This window comes from Platalea leucorodia (assembly GCF_965183815.1).
Source record: "Platalea leucorodia genome assembly, chromosome: 2".
Classification (NCBI taxonomy): domain Eukaryota; kingdom Metazoa; phylum Chordata; class Aves; order Pelecaniformes; family Threskiornithidae; genus Platalea; species Platalea leucorodia.
The window spans coordinates 18741572-18762014 of NC_138824.1; the positions used below are offsets into that span (position 1 = coordinate 18741572).

General features: G+C 45.5%; 1 protein-coding gene across 3 annotated transcripts in view; it reads left to right on the forward strand.

Moving 5' to 3' along the window:
* LOC309586721 (E3 ubiquitin-protein ligase rnf213-alpha-like) overlaps nucleotides 1-19319 on the forward strand; it is a 60748-nt gene extending 41429 nt beyond the window's left edge. For 2 of the 3 annotated variants that reach the window (XM_082304065.1, XM_082304066.1), the window contains exons 43-69: nucleotides 29-219; nucleotides 1108-1228; nucleotides 1647-1747; nucleotides 2285-2458; nucleotides 2980-3155; nucleotides 3234-3330; nucleotides 3415-3529; nucleotides 4128-4311; nucleotides 5494-5705; nucleotides 6332-6433; nucleotides 6636-6851; nucleotides 7671-7752; nucleotides 8156-8190; nucleotides 8270-8364; nucleotides 8740-8890; nucleotides 9043-9208; nucleotides 9376-9467; nucleotides 9911-10165; nucleotides 10366-10501; nucleotides 11483-11566; nucleotides 11820-11988; nucleotides 12122-12317; nucleotides 15105-15182; nucleotides 15713-15913; nucleotides 16110-16199; nucleotides 16628-16788; nucleotides 18152-19319. In XM_082304065.1, the coding sequence (XP_082160191.1) occupies nucleotides 29-219; nucleotides 1108-1228; nucleotides 1647-1747; nucleotides 2285-2458; nucleotides 2980-3155; nucleotides 3234-3330; nucleotides 3415-3529; nucleotides 4128-4311; nucleotides 5494-5705; nucleotides 6332-6433; nucleotides 6636-6851; nucleotides 7671-7752; nucleotides 8156-8190; nucleotides 8270-8364; nucleotides 8740-8890; nucleotides 9043-9208; nucleotides 9376-9467; nucleotides 9911-10165; nucleotides 10366-10501; nucleotides 11483-11566; nucleotides 11820-11988; nucleotides 12122-12317; nucleotides 15105-15182; nucleotides 15713-15913; nucleotides 16110-16199; nucleotides 16628-16788; nucleotides 18152-18338 (3867 nt within the window). In that variant the 3' untranslated portion in view covers nucleotides 18339-19319. The remainder of the gene's footprint in view (nucleotides 1-28; nucleotides 220-1107; nucleotides 1229-1646; nucleotides 1748-2284; nucleotides 2459-2979; nucleotides 3156-3233; nucleotides 3331-3414; nucleotides 3530-4127; nucleotides 4312-5493; nucleotides 5706-6331; nucleotides 6434-6635; nucleotides 6852-7670; nucleotides 7753-8155; nucleotides 8191-8269; nucleotides 8365-8739; nucleotides 8891-9042; nucleotides 9209-9375; nucleotides 9468-9910; nucleotides 10166-10365; nucleotides 10502-11482; nucleotides 11567-11819; nucleotides 11989-12121; nucleotides 12318-15104; nucleotides 15183-15712; nucleotides 15914-16109; nucleotides 16200-16627; nucleotides 16789-18151) is intronic. The other variant, XM_082304067.1, reaches the window with a different exon arrangement.
* Nucleotides 19320-20443: the final 1124 nt, after the last annotated feature.

Below are 20443 nucleotides of genomic sequence, written 5' to 3' on the forward strand. Positions count from 1 at the left end.
TCTTCTCTCTTTTTAAATATAATTTCAGTTTATCACTCTTGACACCTTGAACATTCTCCTGAAAAAGGTGCAGCCCACAAATAATCTTCTGTCATTTGAGGCCTGTACAGAATGGCTTAGAAGGGTCAAGTCCATTAAGCCCTGGATGGAGTGGATCAGTACGGACAACTATCAGATTCATCTTTACGAGAAGAAAAGGGAACTCCTGAGGAGCGTGTTGTAAGTCCTACCTTTCTGAGCAGCCTTATCTTCGTCTTTCAAGTAATAGGTCCTCTTTCAGATAAGCCAAAATTTTTTCATTCAAATTGTTGGCATGTGTTCACCAAAAGATTCTGCCAGCTCTCACCAAAAGATATGAAAACTAAAATACTTGAAGCTTAAAAATACAGTCTGTGGAGAGGGATTGCTCATAGCCTATCCTTTTTCCCTGGAGTTCCTAATCCAGTTTTTCAATGAATTGAAAGACTTCAGGCAAATACATGGGGCCTTATCTCACCTCTTCTATGAGCTAGGTGTCTACACTGTGAGCTTAATCCATCCTTTCCTTGGGAAGCCATAGTAATTAGCCTGACAACGTTGATCCCTGAAACTGTTGGCTCCTTCCTAATCCTTTGCTCATTCTGTTGTCTGATTATCACAAAAGCATTGGCAAAAATCACTGCAAAAGGCTGTATTAAGAACTACACACCCATCATTTCTTGACAATAAGACCTGTTTTCCTGAACATCTGACTGCATGCTTGATCATGCCCAGGATGCTTGCTGTAGTAGAGTAGGTGTCTCCATAGACAAAACCCAGTAATGATTTAATAACTCAGTTTGGTGTGGGGACACTCCAACAAGTGAGGTAGACAGGACCATGCCATATTTTTCTCTTCTTGCTTAGTCTAGTCCTCCAAAGCTAGTCCAGGAGGACTTGTGTCCTCAAATCATCTCACAGTACCTGGGACCTGTCATAGAAGTCTTGGTTGGAAGGGACCTCAGAAGTCTGTAGGCCAGTCTCCCACTTAAAATTGCACCATTGCCAACAGTAGAGTAGGTTACCCATGGCTTTCTCTGGCAAGTCTTGAAGCCTTGTTCAACATCCATGTGTGTGTGTGTTTTCCAGACACAAGTGGACCTGCACCAACATTGTCTACATGTTCTTTGACCACCTGCTGCACAATGAGACACAGATAGATGAGAAGCTTCTGAGACTTCTTGTGAAGCAGTTCATCTTCATCTGGAATGTATGTGCTCAGTGTAGTGCTTGCCTGGATGATTTATACCCTTGGAGACCAGCAGAGTTTGGAAGAAGCCTTATCTTCCAGGGATTCCTCTGATCCCAGCTTGAGGGAGGGCATAGAAATGGGATGAGGGTGGGAAAAGGGTGGAAACACCATCCAGTGCAAAAAACACTGAGATTTCAGAATCATCATGAAAGCACCCCAAAATCAGAATTTTATTTAAAGGAAGGTTTTCTTGAAAGCTTAAGACATATTTCAGGCCAATTATCCCTGGCATTACATGAAGAAAGATACTTGATGGGTCTGTTCGGTTTTGGTGTTTTATTACGTAATTTTGTGGTGCTGACATCCCATATTGTTCCTCTTTCATATGCCAAGAAGATATTTCCATTGAGATTTCACCATCCTTTCTTTCCTACAGCGCCTGACTGAAATGCAAAATTTTGAGCCAGCAGAAACTCTTGAGTTGGTGACAAAAGTGCTCAAGAAATGTAACCAAAGTGCTGACACTGTGTACCTTGTGTAAGTCCAAGCCAAAAAAAAAAAGCTTTTCTGGGGACATTTTACATCAAAACTGATTTTTGTAAGGGGTGGGCTAAGATTGCTACTAGTCAATGGGCATGAATCTCCTCAGGCCAAAGGATTCCTCCTGGAGACGCCTAATGCCAGGGCATGTAATGCCCAACCTCAGGAGGCCACGGAGCAAAGTCTTTCCCATGCAGTGTTGTGCCTGGTTGGTGACAGGACAACCCTGGAACTGAATGTGGTGTAATTGATGTAGGTACTCACAGGCCTAGTGAGACTGTCAATTCACCCAGCCATGCTTAGCATGACAGGCTGCATCTCCTAGATGGGATGGTCATTGGTGGAGCCATCCACTTATTATACCAGCAGATGTTGCCCTTATTCTCTGCTCACCAGTAAGGCTAGTCAGAAATGACCATCCAGTTTTGATGCCTAAGGCAAATATTGGGCATGAGAATCCCATGTCCACCTTCAAGTCTGGCACCAGTGTAAAATCAGCCCTGAGTTGTGTCTTCCTTTGGTGGCAACTTTCAGGAAGGGTGTGAAGGACTGCAAGAGCTGTCTACTGGAGATCACTGACCCAGCACAGCTGCCCTGTGGCCACATTTTCTGCTCACAGTGCATCCGTGAGTGGAGAAGCAAGCAGTGTAAGATCTGCAAGGACAAATTCCCAGAGGATTACACACCCACAGCTACAGCGGCCACAAGGTATCCTGTAACTACTAAAACAACTAGTTTTGTTGTTTCAGTCTCTATCACTTTGTATAAGATACTGGAATAGTTACTAGAGCAGAGGCTACACAAATGTCATTAACATGGGACCTCCATGGAAATGTCAGTATTTACCATGTGTAGCAAACCCTCGGTGGTGAAAGGATTCACGTGAAGTGACCTGGGGTCACTTCCAGTCCTTTTGCTTCTGTCTCAACAGGCAGTCTATCCAGGCATACATACTACATGAGAATCCATTTTTCTTTGTTGTCTAGCTGTCTTGAGTGGAGATAGGGGAGAGAGAGAGTACAGGAGAATAAGAAAGTTTGTCCTCAGTTTTCAAGAAAAAATGCTGCAGTGGGTTTTCTGGGGGTTCATTCCCCTCTCTATTTAAAAAGTGTATTTATTCTCCACAGTCTAGGTGTACCTGGTCATATTCAGAGAGGCAGAAAAGAGAAGTTGTTTCTTTGCTTTGTTGCGTTTTTGATGGTAGGTCTTGATTTTATTCCTCCCCACAGGGAAGCTGTTGCATGTCATAACAAATTCAGGAGGAAATGTAACTCATTCTTTGTGGAGTTTGTCACCACCTCTGTCTTGGGAGACAGAGGCACACCATCCCCAGAAGTCATCACTCAACTGATCCAGTTTGTGGCCTGCAAGCCATCCAGCCCTGAGCACCAGGCAGCAAAAAGAGGTAAAAGCCTGACTTCACTGGGACCCTCACTTGATCTTGTACTGAAGAAAAATAATGAATGTCATCCTTCATTTTTAGTTTGCAAGCCAAAAAGTGAGCTGTCACCCTTTGAAGAGTGCATGGACACCAGTCCAACAATCAAGTCCTCCCTCTTGAAACTGCTTCTGCAACATGGGTTAGCATGAGGTAGCTCCCAGCCTGATCACTGAGCCACATGGGCTACATGGATGCTCACATCCTATGTCTTTTTTTGTCATAGGTTCAACAACATAAAGGTTCACCTGGAAAAATACCTTTCTGAGATGGAGGAAAAGATAACCTTCAACAAAAGGAACTGGAACCATTTCTACTTCATGGTGGTGCATTGTCTGGAGGTAAGTGCAAATATCCTTGAGATGTTCCTGGAATCCATACTCAAACTAACAATCATTTCCTGTCCTGCCCTTTGCAGATCACACTCTTCCTCTCTCTTTCCCCCCACTGGCTCCTGAGGCCACCTGGAACAGGCTGCTGACCTCCCTTGGTTATGTGCCTAAGCGTAGTCTGGAAGAACCCAGGTCTGAGTTAATAAGGTTCAATGTACAGTCTGAATTGTGGACCTGGAGCTCCTGGAGTCCAGGGGTGCCCATGGCCTGATTTGTAAGCCACGAGAGCCTCCCTTGAGCACAGCCAATACTCTGAGCAGAACAAGCACATCTGTTCAACATGTGATTCTCCACCAAGTGAATCAAGAAGGGAGGCAGTCCTCTCCTGCCAGAGATGCAGAGTTGGGGCTACCCTCAAAGATGACGAAAAATAGCCCACCTGCCATGCAGATCATTGCTGGGGACTTGAGATTCACAGGGTACAGCATCACAGCAGAAATGAGCTCTGCACCTGGTGAAAAGGCTTAGGAAAGAAGAAGGGACTACCCAGAACCTATGGCAGCTTTGGACTCTTAACTTTCCTTCTCTCTCTTTTTCTCTTGAACAGGATTTTATGTATCCTTCTTCCCAAGATGATATCAACCAGTTTGCTGAAAGCTGCCTCTCTACTGCAGACTTTTCTGCTTTCTGCTCAGGCAAGGCCTCAAAAATTGACACCCTCCAGTTCATAGCGCATCTAAGGTTCTCCATCAGCCACGTGGCCACTGTGCTTGGTAGACAGGTGCTCTGCGGTGAGTCCTTCTGCTAGCAGCAGAGAGCATGAGATTTGTGTTTTCTCATAAGCAGGTTTAGAACAAGCCAAACATTTTCTAGTACAGGAGGTTTCTTCGGGGGGGGGGGGGGGAGAAAAAAAGACAAAGTTTTGTCTAAATTTAAGGGATATAACAGATGAATTTTCAAGACGTGATTCAGGATCAGGAGGGCTAATTTATTTCTTTTAAATCTGCATAATTTTTTAACCCTCTTGTTCTGATACTATAAAACTATTTTTTTGCAATATTGAAACTGAATAGGGTTAGAGTTGCTAAATTTTGTATGTAAACTGGCTGCATCCAAAGATGTGTATGTTGCACACAAAATGTACATTACCTAGAACTTGCTCTGAAACTATTTTCATTTTCTGGGTTATTTTCTCTGTATTGAAACATCTCATTTTTGTTCAGAGTTAAAAGAACCTTATCTGAATATTGGCATTTCTCCTGAATAAATAGTTCACCTGACTTAAGGGGTAGTGTGCAGGAGTGTATCACGGTAATCATTTAGGTGTCTACAGGTAGGTGCACGTGCTGGGACTCTGTTCTCCCATTAGTCTGTTGAGAATGAGAAGCAGAGTCAATGGAGTACACAGTGAACATGTGTGAGTCTCTTGGTTTAGAAGAGGACGTATTGCACGTTAAACTCTGTTGACTCACTTCCTTACATCTTTTTCAGCTTTGAAGCGTGTCGAAGTAAAGTCTGAGTAAAGAGACCGTCACAATCTTACCTCAACCCATATAATAAACAGAGATATATGAGACCCTTTATAAGGCCGAGATGTAAAATAGGCCAGAGGATTCCCACTTCTCTCAGCTACTTAGAACGGAGCCATGAGATTGCTCTTTACCTTCTGGACGGCCTTTGAGAGCTTTCCTCTCTGACCTAAGATAGATGCTAGAGAAGATTACCTGACCAAGATCCTATAAGGGCCAAAAATGGGAAAACAGTAGGCCATTCAGTCCACATATTCACTGCCTAGTATTCTACTTCCCTGCATGCTGTAGGTATTAAGAAGCCCAGGATACTATGGTTGCAGGCCATATTTCTACTCTTGGGGAAAAAGCGTTGTTGCAATCTAAGCAGGTGGTGTGCTTGCAAAAAGGATCTATGATATATGACTGCATGGAAGTGAGCCTAATGAGAAATCTCACTGGTAGCTGCAGATTCAAACATACCGTCTCCTGGTGGGAACAAGCAAGAAGAGCAAGACCTGGTGAATGCAATGAAGAAGCTGGTGGCAACTGCACAGACACCGTGGCCTCAAATATTCCTCATTAGAAATCTCTGTAACAACTATGGGTTCATCCCAATGCAGAAGATCCTTCAAGAAGAAAAATGGATTTTACCCAGAGGGGTTGAAATTTCAAAGGTGAGTGTCTTCCAAAAGCCCATCTACAGGTCACTGAAGTTGTGCCACCCAAGCACACAGATGCACACAGGCTTTTCTTTGCAGCCAGCTCTGAGCATGTACAGCTGGCTATCTTGAGCCCTGCTTGGTGAAATACATCTTGTATTGTAGCCTGTGTGCCTTATCAGAGCTGATGGGATAGGAATCAACCAACTTAAGTAATGAAAAAATTCTTCTTGGGGGCTTTCTTCTAGTCTGGGGAGAGATGTAAGCTCCTCTAGAGAACGATTCATCCCTCCTTAGCATGTTTGTTACCTGCTTAGCATGTGACTTGCACCATTACCTGCTTATCACGTGACTGTTCCCCTGGAGGCACCTATTCATCTATTTGGAAGACTGCAGAAATGAAACGAGTGCATAGTAAAATTCAAGAAGAACAGATTTCAGACCCCGTATCTCTACAGTACCCCAAGCTTGCCCCCATGATACAAATCTTAAAAGATGCAAAAAAAGTTTGTAATACAACACAAAAATAACATGATCATTTGTGAGGGGTCCATCTGAATGCTTCAGTGGGCTTGAAATAGCCTTCTACATGCTGGTGGTATCTTCATTATGATAACATAACTTACATCTGTATTTCACAGCATGTGGGTGCCTGGTCAAATGTAACACTGATGATTTCAGTGCTGAACAGAGCAGAAAATCAAATAAAAAGCAAAGATCCCCAGGAAGTCCAGAGGCTGATGGTGAGTATCCATTGTGTCTCCTACAGAAGATTTCTATGGGGTGTTTGTAGAAAGCTATAGGAATTTCCTCCTGAGTTGGAGACAAAAGGATCATCACATTTATATAAAACACCACTTTTAAAGCCTACCAGTGGGCACCTCATCAAGAGGTACCTCATGGGTCTCCTAAGATTCCATCTGGTTTGTTCAATTTCTTTTCTAGCCTGTCATAAAACAAATGGAAAACATCCTCCAAACACCATTGCTCCCACATGACCCTCTGGAAAACAAGATGAAGATGATTGTGGATGCTCTGTGCAGACACAAAAACAAGGTCTTGATGGAGGTGGTGTTTCACACTGCATTTACTCTGGCCCTATCCCAAAGTCCCCTCACTCAACTTTTCAGAAATATCTGCTTTGAGCCTCATGTGGTGAAGGTAAGTCAAGATGTAGGGATACAGATACTTCCCTTTATGATAACACTGTCAGGGATGGGATCTGCTTTTACACAACCAGCTCTGTCAGCTTACAGCCAGATTTGGTTTGAGTCAGTTTGCAGCTTTCTGTGTTGTTGCAAACACCATATGGAGCCTGCTAGTTTTTCTGCTCCCTTCCGGATGGTCCACTGAGAGCAAACTGAGACCGTCCATCACGATCTGTATTGAAAGTGTGGGACACAGCCTGCTGGAGATGCCCATCTCTCTCCAGTGAGTCTAAGGGAGCCTGGAGGCCTACCAAATATTAGTTGTTGACTGAGCTTATATGACTCAAATACTAGCCCAAACTTCTTCATTCTGACCACAGATATGCCAGCTGTCAGGTAAAGATAAACTTTTTACTAGACTACACCCTCCTTTGCATCTAATGGTGCATAAATTGTTCCTGTTATTTGAGGAGTGCAGAAAGTAATTGAGACGTGCATTGCCCATTTCTTGGCTGTGAAGACAATGGCAGTGTCCAGATCCTGCTCCTTCCCTCTGAATCCTCAGTTTGGTAGGCAGATACCAAAGAAGTGACGAAGATGCTAACTTGGGCTTTGCTGTTCTTGTAAGCCCAGCCATCCCCACTGTAGCCGCAGTTGATATGAAGCTATGATGTCCCTTGTTCTATGTCTTAGTCAAGCTTTTTCATGTACCCATTTGCACCTAATGTGTTTATCTCCAGAACTGTTATTTCTCCAGTAGATGAGAAGCAAACTAGGAAAATGGTTACATGATTCCTCAAATCCTTCTTTACACCTGTATTTCCTTTCTAAGGGGTCCTACCTTCCCACCATGCCTGAAGACCTGCTATTTGATCAGAAGAACTGGAAAATCGGTCAAAATGATACACCCTGGAGTAAGTGCTGGGGAAACTTTAATTCAATTCAGCCCAGCTGCTCCTACATGGATGGCAGGCACAGGGAACTTACTAGAAACATGTCCTGAGACAGCCTGGCAAGGGGATGGAGGGAAAGGAGGAGCAGGTGGATGGAGGAAAGGGTGGCTTTCTTTAAAGATACCTCTGTGCTTCTGTTGAGTATTTTACAGATCTGCTTTTGGCTGCAGCAACTCCAGGTCCATTTATGGCAAACTCTGTGAGAACCATGTTGTGATACCAGGTGGTAGATGGGAAGAAGGTCTTACTTGGGAAGGACCTGGGCTGTTGCCTTCCCAGTGAATTTCTGGCTGTGCTTACATCACAGAGGATTTTGTAATTGGGAGACAATTGACTGATTAATCTAATTCCCTTTCATACACAGCTTGTCAGTGTGGATCATACTGGATCGTCACCAACGTAAGTGTCTGCTGTTAGGTTTTCTGCTGTTAGGTTTTCTGCTCTATGTCTTAGGCTGCTGTCATTTCTTTACCTACAGTGCGGGCGTCCCTGGGAAGTCAAACAATGCCTATGTGGTGCCAAAGTTGGAGGAATTAATCACAAACCTGAGAGAGGGTTCGTGAGGATGGAAATGTAAGTTGATGCTCCCTCCCCTCCAGCCCAAGAGAGATAAACAAGGCTGTGGCCACTTGACCCTCTTTCCATTCTCTGGGCATAGGGGAAGCACTGTGGCTGGGCAAAGCAAGATCTTTCTGACCCAGGGTCCAGTCGCAAGAGGAAATCTTGGAAATACCTACTGAGGGGAACAGAGAGGAGAGAAAGCATGAGTGGCATGAAACAGCTGGAAATGGCATTTATTCAGCAGCAGTTCTTCCCTTCCAGAAGTCTCATTTCACTCCAAGTTCACACTTGTTCTGACCCAGTGATGGCCAAGCCTCTGTCAATGATAACTTATGAGATGAGCCCAGTCATTGAGAGTGTAAACTGAATTCCATTTCCTTATCACAGCACAGAGAATAAAACAGGAAAAGGATACATCCTTGGGTGCCCTTCAATACGTAGAATTGAATTGGAGAGGGACCTGTCGCCTGCCTCTGTCTGTCTTGCAAGAGCTCTGCTGCATTCATCCATGCTGCTGGGGATCTATACAAATAAACAGGTGTGACAGCCCCTGCTTCTCTTCTCTCCCTTACCTCCTGTCTCTCCATCCACCCCACTTAGCCTGCAGCTTCCACATGATGAATAGCTTCTGCCCTACTTTGGGAGGAAGCTTTCTTGAGATCTAAGTTAAGAAACCAACCTGTCTTCCAGGCAATTCTGAGTCTGATGACAGAGAAGCCAAATGATATGGAAAAGTTCTTCTGGGACCACCTTGAAAAAGATATTGAATGCCTGGCAGAGGCACTTAGCAGAAACACGGAGGATGCCACAGTGACTGTCCATCTGTTTCTCCAGCACTTGAGCAACAGTACAACAGGTAAAGGTACATTTCACGCATTGGGAGGGTACCAGCAGGCTTACATTAGGTTGGTTTTCACACAGTCACTGGAACTTGGTGGCTGTCATCCCATGACTGCAGCTGTTCTGCAGAGACTCCAGTGTCTACTGGGAGAGGGTCCTTATTTTGCTTTGCATTTCCTGCAGGACAAAACATGGCCTTGAACATTTTGCCCAGTCAAGAAGACCGAAGGCAGTGGGAAACCTGCTTTAAAACCCTGACTCAGCTGTTCTTCCAGGTATGCGAGGGACTGGTTGCTGTGTTTCCATGTATCCAATATACAAACTACTACTTTGCTAGGGATCAAGTGCAGAGCCCACATGGGCTCTGGTGAATACCCAGACACATCCAACGAGCTGGGATATTACCACATGCAGTAAATAGTTATTGCCTCTTTTTTAAGAATGTCCTGACCTCTTTTTTAAGATGCTTTTTACATGCTGATTCAAATCCCCTTTAGGAAAAAAATGGCTCTATGCATTGGAGGGCAAGAAAATTCCCTGTTGGTTTCTTCTTGGGCAAGTTTCTTCTTGTCCCAGCTTCATTCTTCAACAGGAAGATTTTACTGTCTCTTCCTTTTCTTCAGAGCCATCTTTGTCTTCCCTCATGAGAAGACTTGTAAGTCCTCCCAAACCCTTTTGTAACAAAAGGCAGCTCCTAACAACCTTTCAAATTCCACAGACCTTGGAGCAGAGCCTTACTTCTGTCAAGCAGCAGAGGACAAGAGATCCTCAGGGCTCCAACCTGCTCCTACAAATAGCCTATGGCCAGATGACTCCTTTCAAAGACCAGCCAAACCTTGGACTGACTGGCCTGTCCTACATGTGGAGATTTGAACAGAAGATGTCCATCCAGACCCTGATGCATCTCCTTCAGCAAGAACACAGAGAAGGTGAAGGGAACCGCTACCCTGTTCTTCTGGAGCTCATGTCTAAGGTTTGCTATAGAAACATTCCTCCTCCTTCAAAGCAGACAGGCATCATGTGGATTCACCATTGCTGGTGTCAGTGGGGCACTAAGTTGACTCATTTCCCAGTACAGTGCCCTTCTCCTGAGTACCACACAATGCCAGACACAATCCTGGTGCCTCAGATAAGGGCGTGGATAGCAAAGTCATGCTGAATTTTCCCTTCCAGCTCCAAAACATCCAGCATGTCCAACACCTGCCTGACATTTTCAGTCTACAGAAAGTCCTGATCCACTTCTTCCAGAACAGCCATGAAGGGGAAACATATTCAGTACAACAGTTCCTAGACCAACGTGAACTTTCAGGTATGACATGGACCTATTCCGATCCCAGTAAACTCACCTCTACTACTCCTCAACACCCACATGCTCTGCTCTGATGTTATAGCAGGACCTGTGATTTCTGTTGCAAGCTGTGAGGGAGCAGCAAACACAAGACTGCTCCATGAGGGAAGATGAGCCAGGAGCTGAGGGTGACCACAGCACAGACCAGGCAGTGACCAGTATCAGGACAAGGCCAGGGTAGTGATTGATAGAGCCAGATTCTGTCGACAGTTCAGTGATCGTAATGCAAGGCAAGGTAATAAGTCCAGGAGGAGTCTAGGAATTCCAGTCAATAAGTTACAAGAGCAGAAAACGGGGCTGCTTACAACTCAGTCACTGACCTGCGCTTACACATGTCTCCTGGGCCCATGGGGAAGGGGTGAGGTGGCATCCCCAGGTCATGCTGCTAAGGGCTATTAAGGCCTATTAGTGACTTCAGGGCCCTGACACAAGCTCACAGTGGCGACTCTCAGTCATCTCCATCTTCATAGTCATCTTTAGGGTTTGAGGGAGAAGGTAGACATCTCTGAGACATTGGAATGATCTCTGAAACATTGGAGTGGGTCTTGGGCAGATTGCCTCCCACCCTCAGAGTCAGTATAGCCAGCGGGACTTGAGAAACTTGTAGAGACTTTTCCTGCTGTTTCACCCATGAATGGGCAACATACATGAGACAGGTTTTTAAGACTGTAAACAGGTGTATTAGCATGGTGCATGTGAGCTGGGATTTGGTACCCCTTAATGCCAGATATGATATAATATGGGCTGGAAAAAAATTAGCTCTGGTTAAGCTTGGAGCCACAGCTGTGAAAGTCAACCAAGGCCCAGCCTAACACAGTTTACTGAGCAGTTGCACACCATAAGCTATATCTTTCAAGGAAACAAAAATAAATCTTTTTCAATTGCTTTCTCTTGGGAGCATGCATTGACACTGCTGTTCTTCTTCCCTCTCTGTGCCTGAAGAGGACCAGCGTTCAGCTTTCTGCCGAGCTATAGGGACCATCCAGAAAGTCTGGAGCAATATCAGAATGCAACCACTCTGCTCAGGTATTTTGACTTCCCAGGTATTGTTACTTCCCTTTCCTAAGCCATTGATGAAGGCTGGAACCTGTGCCAGTTGCTGAGCTTGCTTTGTTTTGACCCTCTAGCTGAAAACAAATTAAAAACCCTTCCAAAAATACAAAACCTAATATAAAAAAATCCAAAAATATTTTAACAAAAGTTAGCCTGAGTTTCCCCCTTGGGAGAATTCTTCCTATCACCACATGAGGCAGAAGAGAAACCCTCCATTTTGTTACAGATGTCAGAGTCACCCTGGAATCATTGCCAAAGGACATCAATGCCAACACTGCTCTCCTGAAACTCCTCCCAACTCCGCTTTCTATTGGTTACCTTGTGACAAGGCTCCTCATACAGCTCCAGAACAGTTGTGTGGACATAGCTACACAGATCACAAAGGAAAAGCAACGGTATGTTTCAAAGCATCCCTCTGGAGCAAATCAGGACTTGTCTAGAGCTGCATGTGTCACTGACTGCAAAGTCGGATGAGCTAAGAAGCAAGTGGCTATCCTTAACAGCAAAAGGTAACTTCTTCTCTTGCAGGATCATCTCTGCAGAAGAAGTGAAATCATCTTCAGTGCTGAAGATAACTGAGAATGATCTGATCACTGCGACGCTGGCCAACTCCCAGTATGTGATAGAGGAAGACGGCACCAAGACAACCCATTTTGACTTCGAGGCACTGCAGCGGCAAGTGATCCAACGTTTTATCAGTGGGAAACCTATCATCAAAGTTCAGGTGAGCTTAGCATGATGCACTTTCAGCACAAGCCAAGTTGCAGTGCTTCAGGCCAGCACAGGATGTAAGATTTTATTTCCAGCACCCAGTACTCACCTCTCCAGAGCTGGAGCAAACACACATGAAGGTGCTTGTATATTTGGCAGCCCACCACTCTGCATCTATCTGCATTCCTTGGATTGTAACAGTTGTGTGGTCAGAAACCACACTGTGCTCAGCAAACCTTGGTGTTGTGAAAGGCAATGTGAGCTTTTCTGTTCAAAGCCTGAAGGGGAGGTTGGCCTGGATTTTCTTATAACCAAGGAGGAGTCAAACATCATCCAAAAAGACTCAAGAGAGTTGAGTTCCTCGGTATAGTATAGGGCTGGAGTCTAATGTGGGTCTCTGAGCCATGTTGGAGAAGCTGGTCTTCTGCTGTGGTATTCATCTTCACTTACATTAGTCTTTGGTTTTCCTCCAGAAGCTCTCAGGGGACCAGATCTGCAAATGCTTTATTCCCATCTGAAAAGGCAGGCCAGAGATACATACCTCAAAAATTAAGTCTTGTGGGACAGCAATGAATTTAGGTACCTAAGTCCCTTCGGCCACTTTAAAACTTCCCATAACCCTCAGGTGGTTACGTAAACTTCACCTGGGGCACTCCTATGACTGCTGGTTGCCCCAGCTATTTCCTATGTCAGAGGAGGGGCCTACTGGGTGTTTAGATATATGAAATGTGAAAATCTGGCCAGGAGGGAGTGGGAAAAAGAGGTTCAAAGGCATTATAACATGGCTGTCACATAGTGATTTAGGTCCACATGCTCATCCAGTAGTAGAATAGGATAAGCAGAGAAACTGACACACAGTCACAGAGAAACTGAAAGAGTTTGGCTGGAGGGACCTCTAGATGTTTCTGGTCCAACCATTTTCTCCAAGTAAGGCTAACTTCAAAGCAAGAGCAGATTGCTCAGGGTGTGGTACAGTTGAATTTTGGAAATCTCCAAGGATAGAGATTCACCACCTCTCTGCCCCTCTGTTCTGATGTTTTAGCACCCTCACTGTGAAAATGTTTTCTGCATGCTTAAGTAGGAGATCCCTGATTGCCCCTTGTCCTTATTGCCTTCACTGTGATCCCCCTTTTAGTAGTGGAAAAGCACCTAGATTCTCCCCATAGGGTTCTCTTTTACAGGGTGAACAGTCCCCTGCATCCTGTTCTGCAGCCCCTCAAGCATCTTGTTGGTCTCTGCTGGACTCACTTCAATTTGTCAGTGTCTCTTGTATTGAGAAACCCCCAACTGGACACAGTACACAAATGTAATCTCATAAATGCTGGATAGATGGAAAGAATCACTTCCCTCATCCTGCTGGCTACACTTCTGCTGATATAGCCTGGTGTGCACGTGGCCTTTTTCACCATAAGAGCACACTGCTGACTCTTGTTCAACCTGTCCACCAGGACACGCAGGCCTTTTATACAAAGCTGCTCCAGAGCTGGTCTGCTCTCAGCCTATGCTGTTGCGTATGATTTTCCATCCCAGATGCAGGATTTTGCATTTGCCTTTGTCGAACTTCATGAGGTTCCTGTTCGCCCATTTCACCAGCATGTTGAGACCCCTCTGAATGGCAGCCATGCCCTCCAGTGTATCAGCTCCTTTCCCCAATTTGGTATCATACACAACCTTGCTGAGATGTCATGTCAGTTGTTGCTGAAGTATCTTAATGACATCAGCCAGCTGCCTCAGCACCATTGGATGCATTCCGTCTGGTCCCATGGACCTGTGTATATCCAGCTATACTGGGTCTGGCTGAGATAGAGTTAATTTTCATCATAGCAGCTCATATGGTGCTGTGTTTTAGATCTGTGACCAAAACAGTGCCGATAACATACTAATGTTTCAGCTATTGCTGAACAGTGTTTGCACAGCATCAAAGGCCTTTTCCATTTCTCATTCTGCTCTCCCACCGGTGAATAGATTGGGGATGTGCAAGAGGTTGGTAGGGGACACAGCTAGGCAGATGATCCAAACTAACCAAAGACGTACTCCATGCCATATAATGTCATGCTCAGCAATAAAACGGGGAAGAGGGGGTTTTAGGGAGGTTAGCCATCTTTTGCTCAGGAAGTGGCTGGGCATTGGTCTACCTGTGGGAGGTGGTGAGTGATTGCCTTTGCATCACTTGTTTTGTTTTCTCACTTTTATTCTTCCTTTCCTCTTTCGCCATCTCACTGCGGGTAAGGAGGGGAGGGAAGTGAGTGAGCAGCTCTGTGGTGCTTAGCTGCCACAACAGCAACTTATCTCAGTAGTCCCTAATTTGGTCCTCTTTTTTTGTGACATGCCTTAAACTTTGTCAGTAAACACAGAGGACTGAAAGCAGACCTTTACAGTAAAAAGTGAGGCAAAGAAGGCATCGAGTATCTCAATGAGTACCTCTTCCATGTCCTTTGTCAGTAGGTCCCCTTCCCTGTTGAGCAGTGGGCCCAGTTTTTATCTGGTCTTCCTTTTGCTACTGATGTATTGATGTAGAAGCCTTTCTTGTTGGCCTTCACATCCCTCAACAGTTTCAACTCCAGAGGAGCTTTGTCTCTTCTATCTCCACCTTTGCATGCCCAAGCAATGTCTCTATATTCCAGTTGGGTAGCCCCTTCCTGCTTCCGCCTCCCCTATACCTCCTACACTAGGCTGTTATTGCCGCCAGCCCTGTGGCCAAGACATGGGTAGCTGTGTCCTACTGCATGGTCATGGGTTTCCCATTTGGCCTGTGCCAAGTGACACTTTGTGTCTTCATAGCCACTCCTTTGCTTTCCAGACAGCTCCATCCTTTGCACTGAACAGGACGAAGACCCTGCAGTACACAAAAACAAAAGTGAGAGAACAGCTGCAACAGGTACGGAAAGAACTTACCATCCTTTTTTTCCATCCGAGCTTTCTTCTGCCTTTTAGTGCTTATTAATACGCCATCCCAGGGGACAGAGAGCTCAACAAAGAATACGGAACCTTCAGGGTGTGTAAAAAGGTCCAAGTCCAAATCAAGCAGATGGCTGGAGCCTCACAAGGAGATGGCTCAAAGTGAATCTAGGCAACTCACTCAGATGGACTCATCTGTACAAGTGTCTAAACCAAGGGGATATGGTGACCACAGCACACCATGCACTGGCATGATGGATCAGCACAGGTGGCAACTGTAGGAACTGTATTGTTCCTGCTTGCAACTAGACTGGGGAACCCATGTTCTTGTAGTCTGTGTCTTTCCCGTGTAAACCCTAGACAGCAGCCAGGTATCTCTAACTCTCCCTCTGATAAGAGGGCAGAACTGGTGCCAAAGGTTATACAGTCATTTTGCTGTACAGACACGTTTGCAGGACCCAGACCTCATGTGTCAGAGTCACAGTCTGGCTATATTTCTCCTATTGATAGGAATCACTAAGTGTGAACCAGCTGAAATGGATCATGGAAGAAGCCCGATCAGTGAATGCTATTTCCCAAACGCTTGCCACCTTAAAAGTGGCTGCCGAGTTCCTGGCCGTGACTGGTGGGGACCCAGAGCGCCAGTTGTCTGACTACGTAAAAAATGAGCTGAAGATGGATGCAAGTGTAGAACAGTTCAGAGACATGCCGGTAAGCAAGGCGCTTTGCTTGTACTGAATGGGAAATTGGCTGAACATTTCCACCCCTCATACCCTCCCCTAAGGATTAAGACATCACCTTTTAAGTCACACACCTTTTTGCGAGTGAACCCATGGCAACTCAGTTGTGGCCTTTCTGAAGAGCAGGAACTGGCTGACTGATTGCCATCTGATTTCTCCTCCTCCAGGTGGTACCAAACACTCAGCTGAAGCACATCCTGTCTCTGTGGCAGACGTTGTCAGCAAAGAGATCTGTCCTGCTGGTGCAGATGAATCAGGTGAGGGTTACAGTCCAGTTCACAAAACTGTCTACAAGACCTAGGGGAACACAGAAACTTTTTGACAAATTTTTTTTTTTTTCCCCCAAACATTTTCTGTAGAAAACTTTGGAAATTTTTAGGAAAAAAAAAAAAAGGAAAATTTTGTGATCTTACTATCTTGCCATTCAGCAAGAGCCAAGCAATATTCATCAATTTAAGTCACCTAAGATCGTTGGAAAAGGGCCATCCACAAGATTTTGTGCTAGAAGCAGTGATGCTTTCTGGCATGGGTCACATCAGCAGCTGGTGCTGTGGTCTCTGGTGGCCCTGGCATAAGAGCCAGGAACAAAGAGGGTCCCAGTTCCACCTCTTCCAGATGTAGCCCCCAGATGGTCTTTTCGGGGAGTCCCAGGCTGTCCTCTTGCTGATGTTGTTTGTCATTGCAGAATCCATTCTGCCTGGTTTCTAAGCAGTACCATGAGGAGTTGAGTGCAGAGAAGGAGAAGGCTCTGACTACTGCACTTGCCACAGTTAACCTCGACTTGTTCCTCATTGAGCTCCATGAGATGATCGTTGTGCTTCTGGATAGCTCTGATCCACAGTGGGGGTAAGAGCAGATTTTTCCTTGTTTGTTCCAAGGGTAGATACCAACTCTTTAGACCCAGATGGAAGGGGTCTTGAAGTCCCTTTTAAGGTGGGCTCTTGAAGCTTGCTGGAGAGAAAGGCCATGCCTTCCAAAAGTGGGAGTTACTGCAGCTGTGATGAGCATCATTGAGTCTTTTTGTGATGCCCAGGTAAAGACAAGTGGGATGAAAATAGAGCAGAAGCCCCAGCACCTTCAATTCATCTGGCATGTCATGGGAAAGCAAGAGAACCACTAAAAATCATAGCATCATGGAGACTTAGGTTGGGAGGGCCCTCTGGATGTCTCTAGTCCACCCCTTTGATTCAAACAGGTCTGACTTCAAAGCTACAGTAGACTATTCAAGGTCTTGCCCAGTTCTGACTGTCTCCAAGGATAGTGCCACCACCACTCTGCATTGTCCCAGGGCTGCACCACCCATGTGGAGAGTATTTTTTTCTTTATGTTTAGTCAGGATTTCCACTGTTGCATCTTGTGCTTGTTAATTCTTGTCTTTTCACTGGGCACTCCAAGAAGAGTCTGGCTTCATCTTCTTGACACCCTCCCACTATGTAGTTAAAGATGCATTTAGAGTTTCCCTTTACCTTCTCTGCTGAAGGCTGAATAACCCAGTTCTCTACCTTCTCTTTGTATGTCCTGTGCTCCAGATATGTAATCATACTGGTTGCACTCACTGCACTCACTCCAAAAGGTCAATGTTTTTCTTATACTGGGAGCACAAAATTGGACATAATCCTCCAGATGTGATTTCATAAGTGCAGAAAAATCACTTTCCTTAACCAGCTGGCTACATTCTTGTTAATGCAGTTCAGTATGTGTCTGGCTTTGGGGGAAAAAAAAGGGGGATCATGTAAGGGAACAAAAAAGGTGCTCCCTATACAGGACCAATTAGAAGCCCCAATGTGAGGATGTGGCCACATCACCTCCCTTTCCCTGTTTCTTGCATGAGAAAGGTCTCAGAAAATGCCACAGTGACAGCATGACAGACCCAATGAAGGAGGGAGCTGGGGATATATCAAGTTGAGTACAGATAGGTACAGCATGCTGTGTTATACCTGAGAGGGGGCAGGCAGTGAAGCTGAGAGACCTCAGTTTTGAGGAGGCCACAACCTCTATTTGGGTGCTGTTGACAATGTTGACCAACAGTTGCCCACATTGTTGTCTGATACCACCAGAGACACCCCAGAGAATACTGCCTGGCTTCCAGCTGCAAGGCCATCTCAGCGCGGAGTGTCATTGACTGCCAGCACTGCGGGCCAAAGGTCAGGGCATTTGGAAACCCAGCAGTCCTCCAGACACTTAAAATTATGATCTGTCTCACCCACAGGCTAAAGGAAACTTTCAGATCCTTCCTGGAAGACAGGCAAGATGATGCCTGCATTGCAAACCTGACAGGCACTTTGAGTCCAGACCTGCTACTGAAGGATATTGTTTCCATCTGGAAGACAGCTGTGAGGACCAGCAAACTTCATAGCCTTACTTACATCCAGGAAGACCAGCCTAGCTCTTGCTAAGTTCCCCAGGAATGAACTCACCTGCAGCTTCTCCAACCCAGTTGTCAGTGCCCTGAGTGCCTTAATTGTCCTGACTGAACTCACCCAGCATTTCCACCCATGCACCCACTGTCTGCTGGTCCAGAAGCTCCACTTAAGCTCAGCCCTGGGCCTTCTGTCCCTGCCTGAGCTATGTTGTAGGTGCATTGGTGTCCAGCCCTGTGCCCTGACAATCCTGGTTTGCTCGCTAGTCATCCTGCATTACCTTGGACCTGTCTCATCACCTCACCTTGTGATAGGATGAGAGATAGGATGTGAGAACAAAATGCACAAATATTGTTGCTGTGGTATGCAAGCTCTGCACCTGAGATGAGAAACTGCTTTTGCTTAATTAAACTTAGGTAGGTGAGTAAGACTAAAGCAAGGTAATTCTGCCCCAAAAAGCATAAAATGTAAATCAAATGCTACCATAGAGTCAGGAGGGAGTCTTGCAATATAAGACATGCTTCATCTAAAGAATTGTATCAGTAATACCATAATAGGCCTAAAATGCCCAAGTAACAGCGTCAGAAACACTGAATTTGGGTATGAACGTAACAGAGTTGAGACCAATGAGTAATTAAGGATTGTTTACTTGGAAGGAGTCCAAAGGGCAAAAAAGAGGTGCAAGGGAGGCAAAAATGTGGGTTCAGGAAAAGGAAAAAAATGGACAATGAGGTATAAGGTCAGGTGGAGAACAAAGAAGGGTTCTGACGGAAGGAGTGCAGATGCCAAAGCTGAGCTGTGGACCCAACACCACTGGGGATGCTGGAGGGAACACCTCTTGAAGACATGCTGTTCTCTCCACCAGGTTGGTCCACAAGACCTGGTGTGGGAGAGTGCAGTAAAGATGCATAAACTTATAAGGAAGGATAGACTTTGTACCTTAATACTAAGTGCAGGAAGAAAGGCAATAGAATTGCAGCTTAATAAGTGCTTGATTTATAAGATTTCTTTGTAGTGACATAATTATGTATCAGTACTAATACTCGTATAAGCAATAGAATTGTCACTCTGTATTACTTGCAGTGATGTAATTGTGAATTATGCTACTAAAAAGTGGTGTGTTTATAAGGTAGTTAAGGTGTTACGAGCCTTTTAGAGGTGTGTTTTGCTTAATTAATAAACAACATTACTATCTCAGTCTGCTACCTCTCAAGCCTCCAATTGAAAGGAGAAGAGTTGAACTTGGGGAGTAGCTGCTTTCCACCCTTGGGAAGAACAGGAGACAAGGAGAGGCAATTTAGACACACAGTGGACCTTCCCTCAGGGAAAAAGGGTTTTTAATAGGTCTAGGGAGGCGTAAACCCTTCACACGGGGCTTCTAAGGACCTGTGGCCACACATACCCCATGGTATAGCGGAGAGAGCAGGGATGATAGGAGCTGCCCAGCACAGTCAAAGGAATGTGACGGGGAGAGACAATGTCTCCATTTCTGAAAGAGGGAACAGTGCTGTGGTGGCCATACCTGCCCCTCTGCCTTTTCCTCCAGCACAAATAAAACTCTCTGTGTCCAGGTTTAGAGCGGAGAGTGCACGGGGTGGTGGGTAAGCCAGCATGTTTGGACTGCAGCGCTCCCCAGACTGTGGCCTTGGTATTTGACCAGCCATTTCCCCCTCTGCTTGAATGGGAAACTCCTTTTCCATTCCCTCCCCACACAAGGTCTCCCACATTGGCCAGGTTCTCCTTGGTTGAACCTGGGTGAAGACAAAGACTGACAATATCACGTAACATTGCCCAGACAGCTAGCTGATGGCATCTCCATCCTTGGAGTCGTTGAACCTTCAGTCGGCCATGGACAATGTCAGCCACACTTGGCTGTTGAAGGCCATCAGGGCAACCTGGGATGGGGTTCGTCAGCTTCATCCATCCATCCATCCATGGCTTCATGCAGAGCTTCCACAGAGCCCTAAAGTGCCACAGGTATTGCAGGGTGCAGGTCAAGGTGTGCCAGGACAGGCTGACAGGTTGGGAAATGGCTGAGCCTTGGCCACCATCTATTTCAAAGCCTTTCTTTGCAGACAGGTTTGGGTTGAGGAGAAGGAGGAAGAAGAGGGAAGGAAGGAAATTTATATCATCTGTCAGAA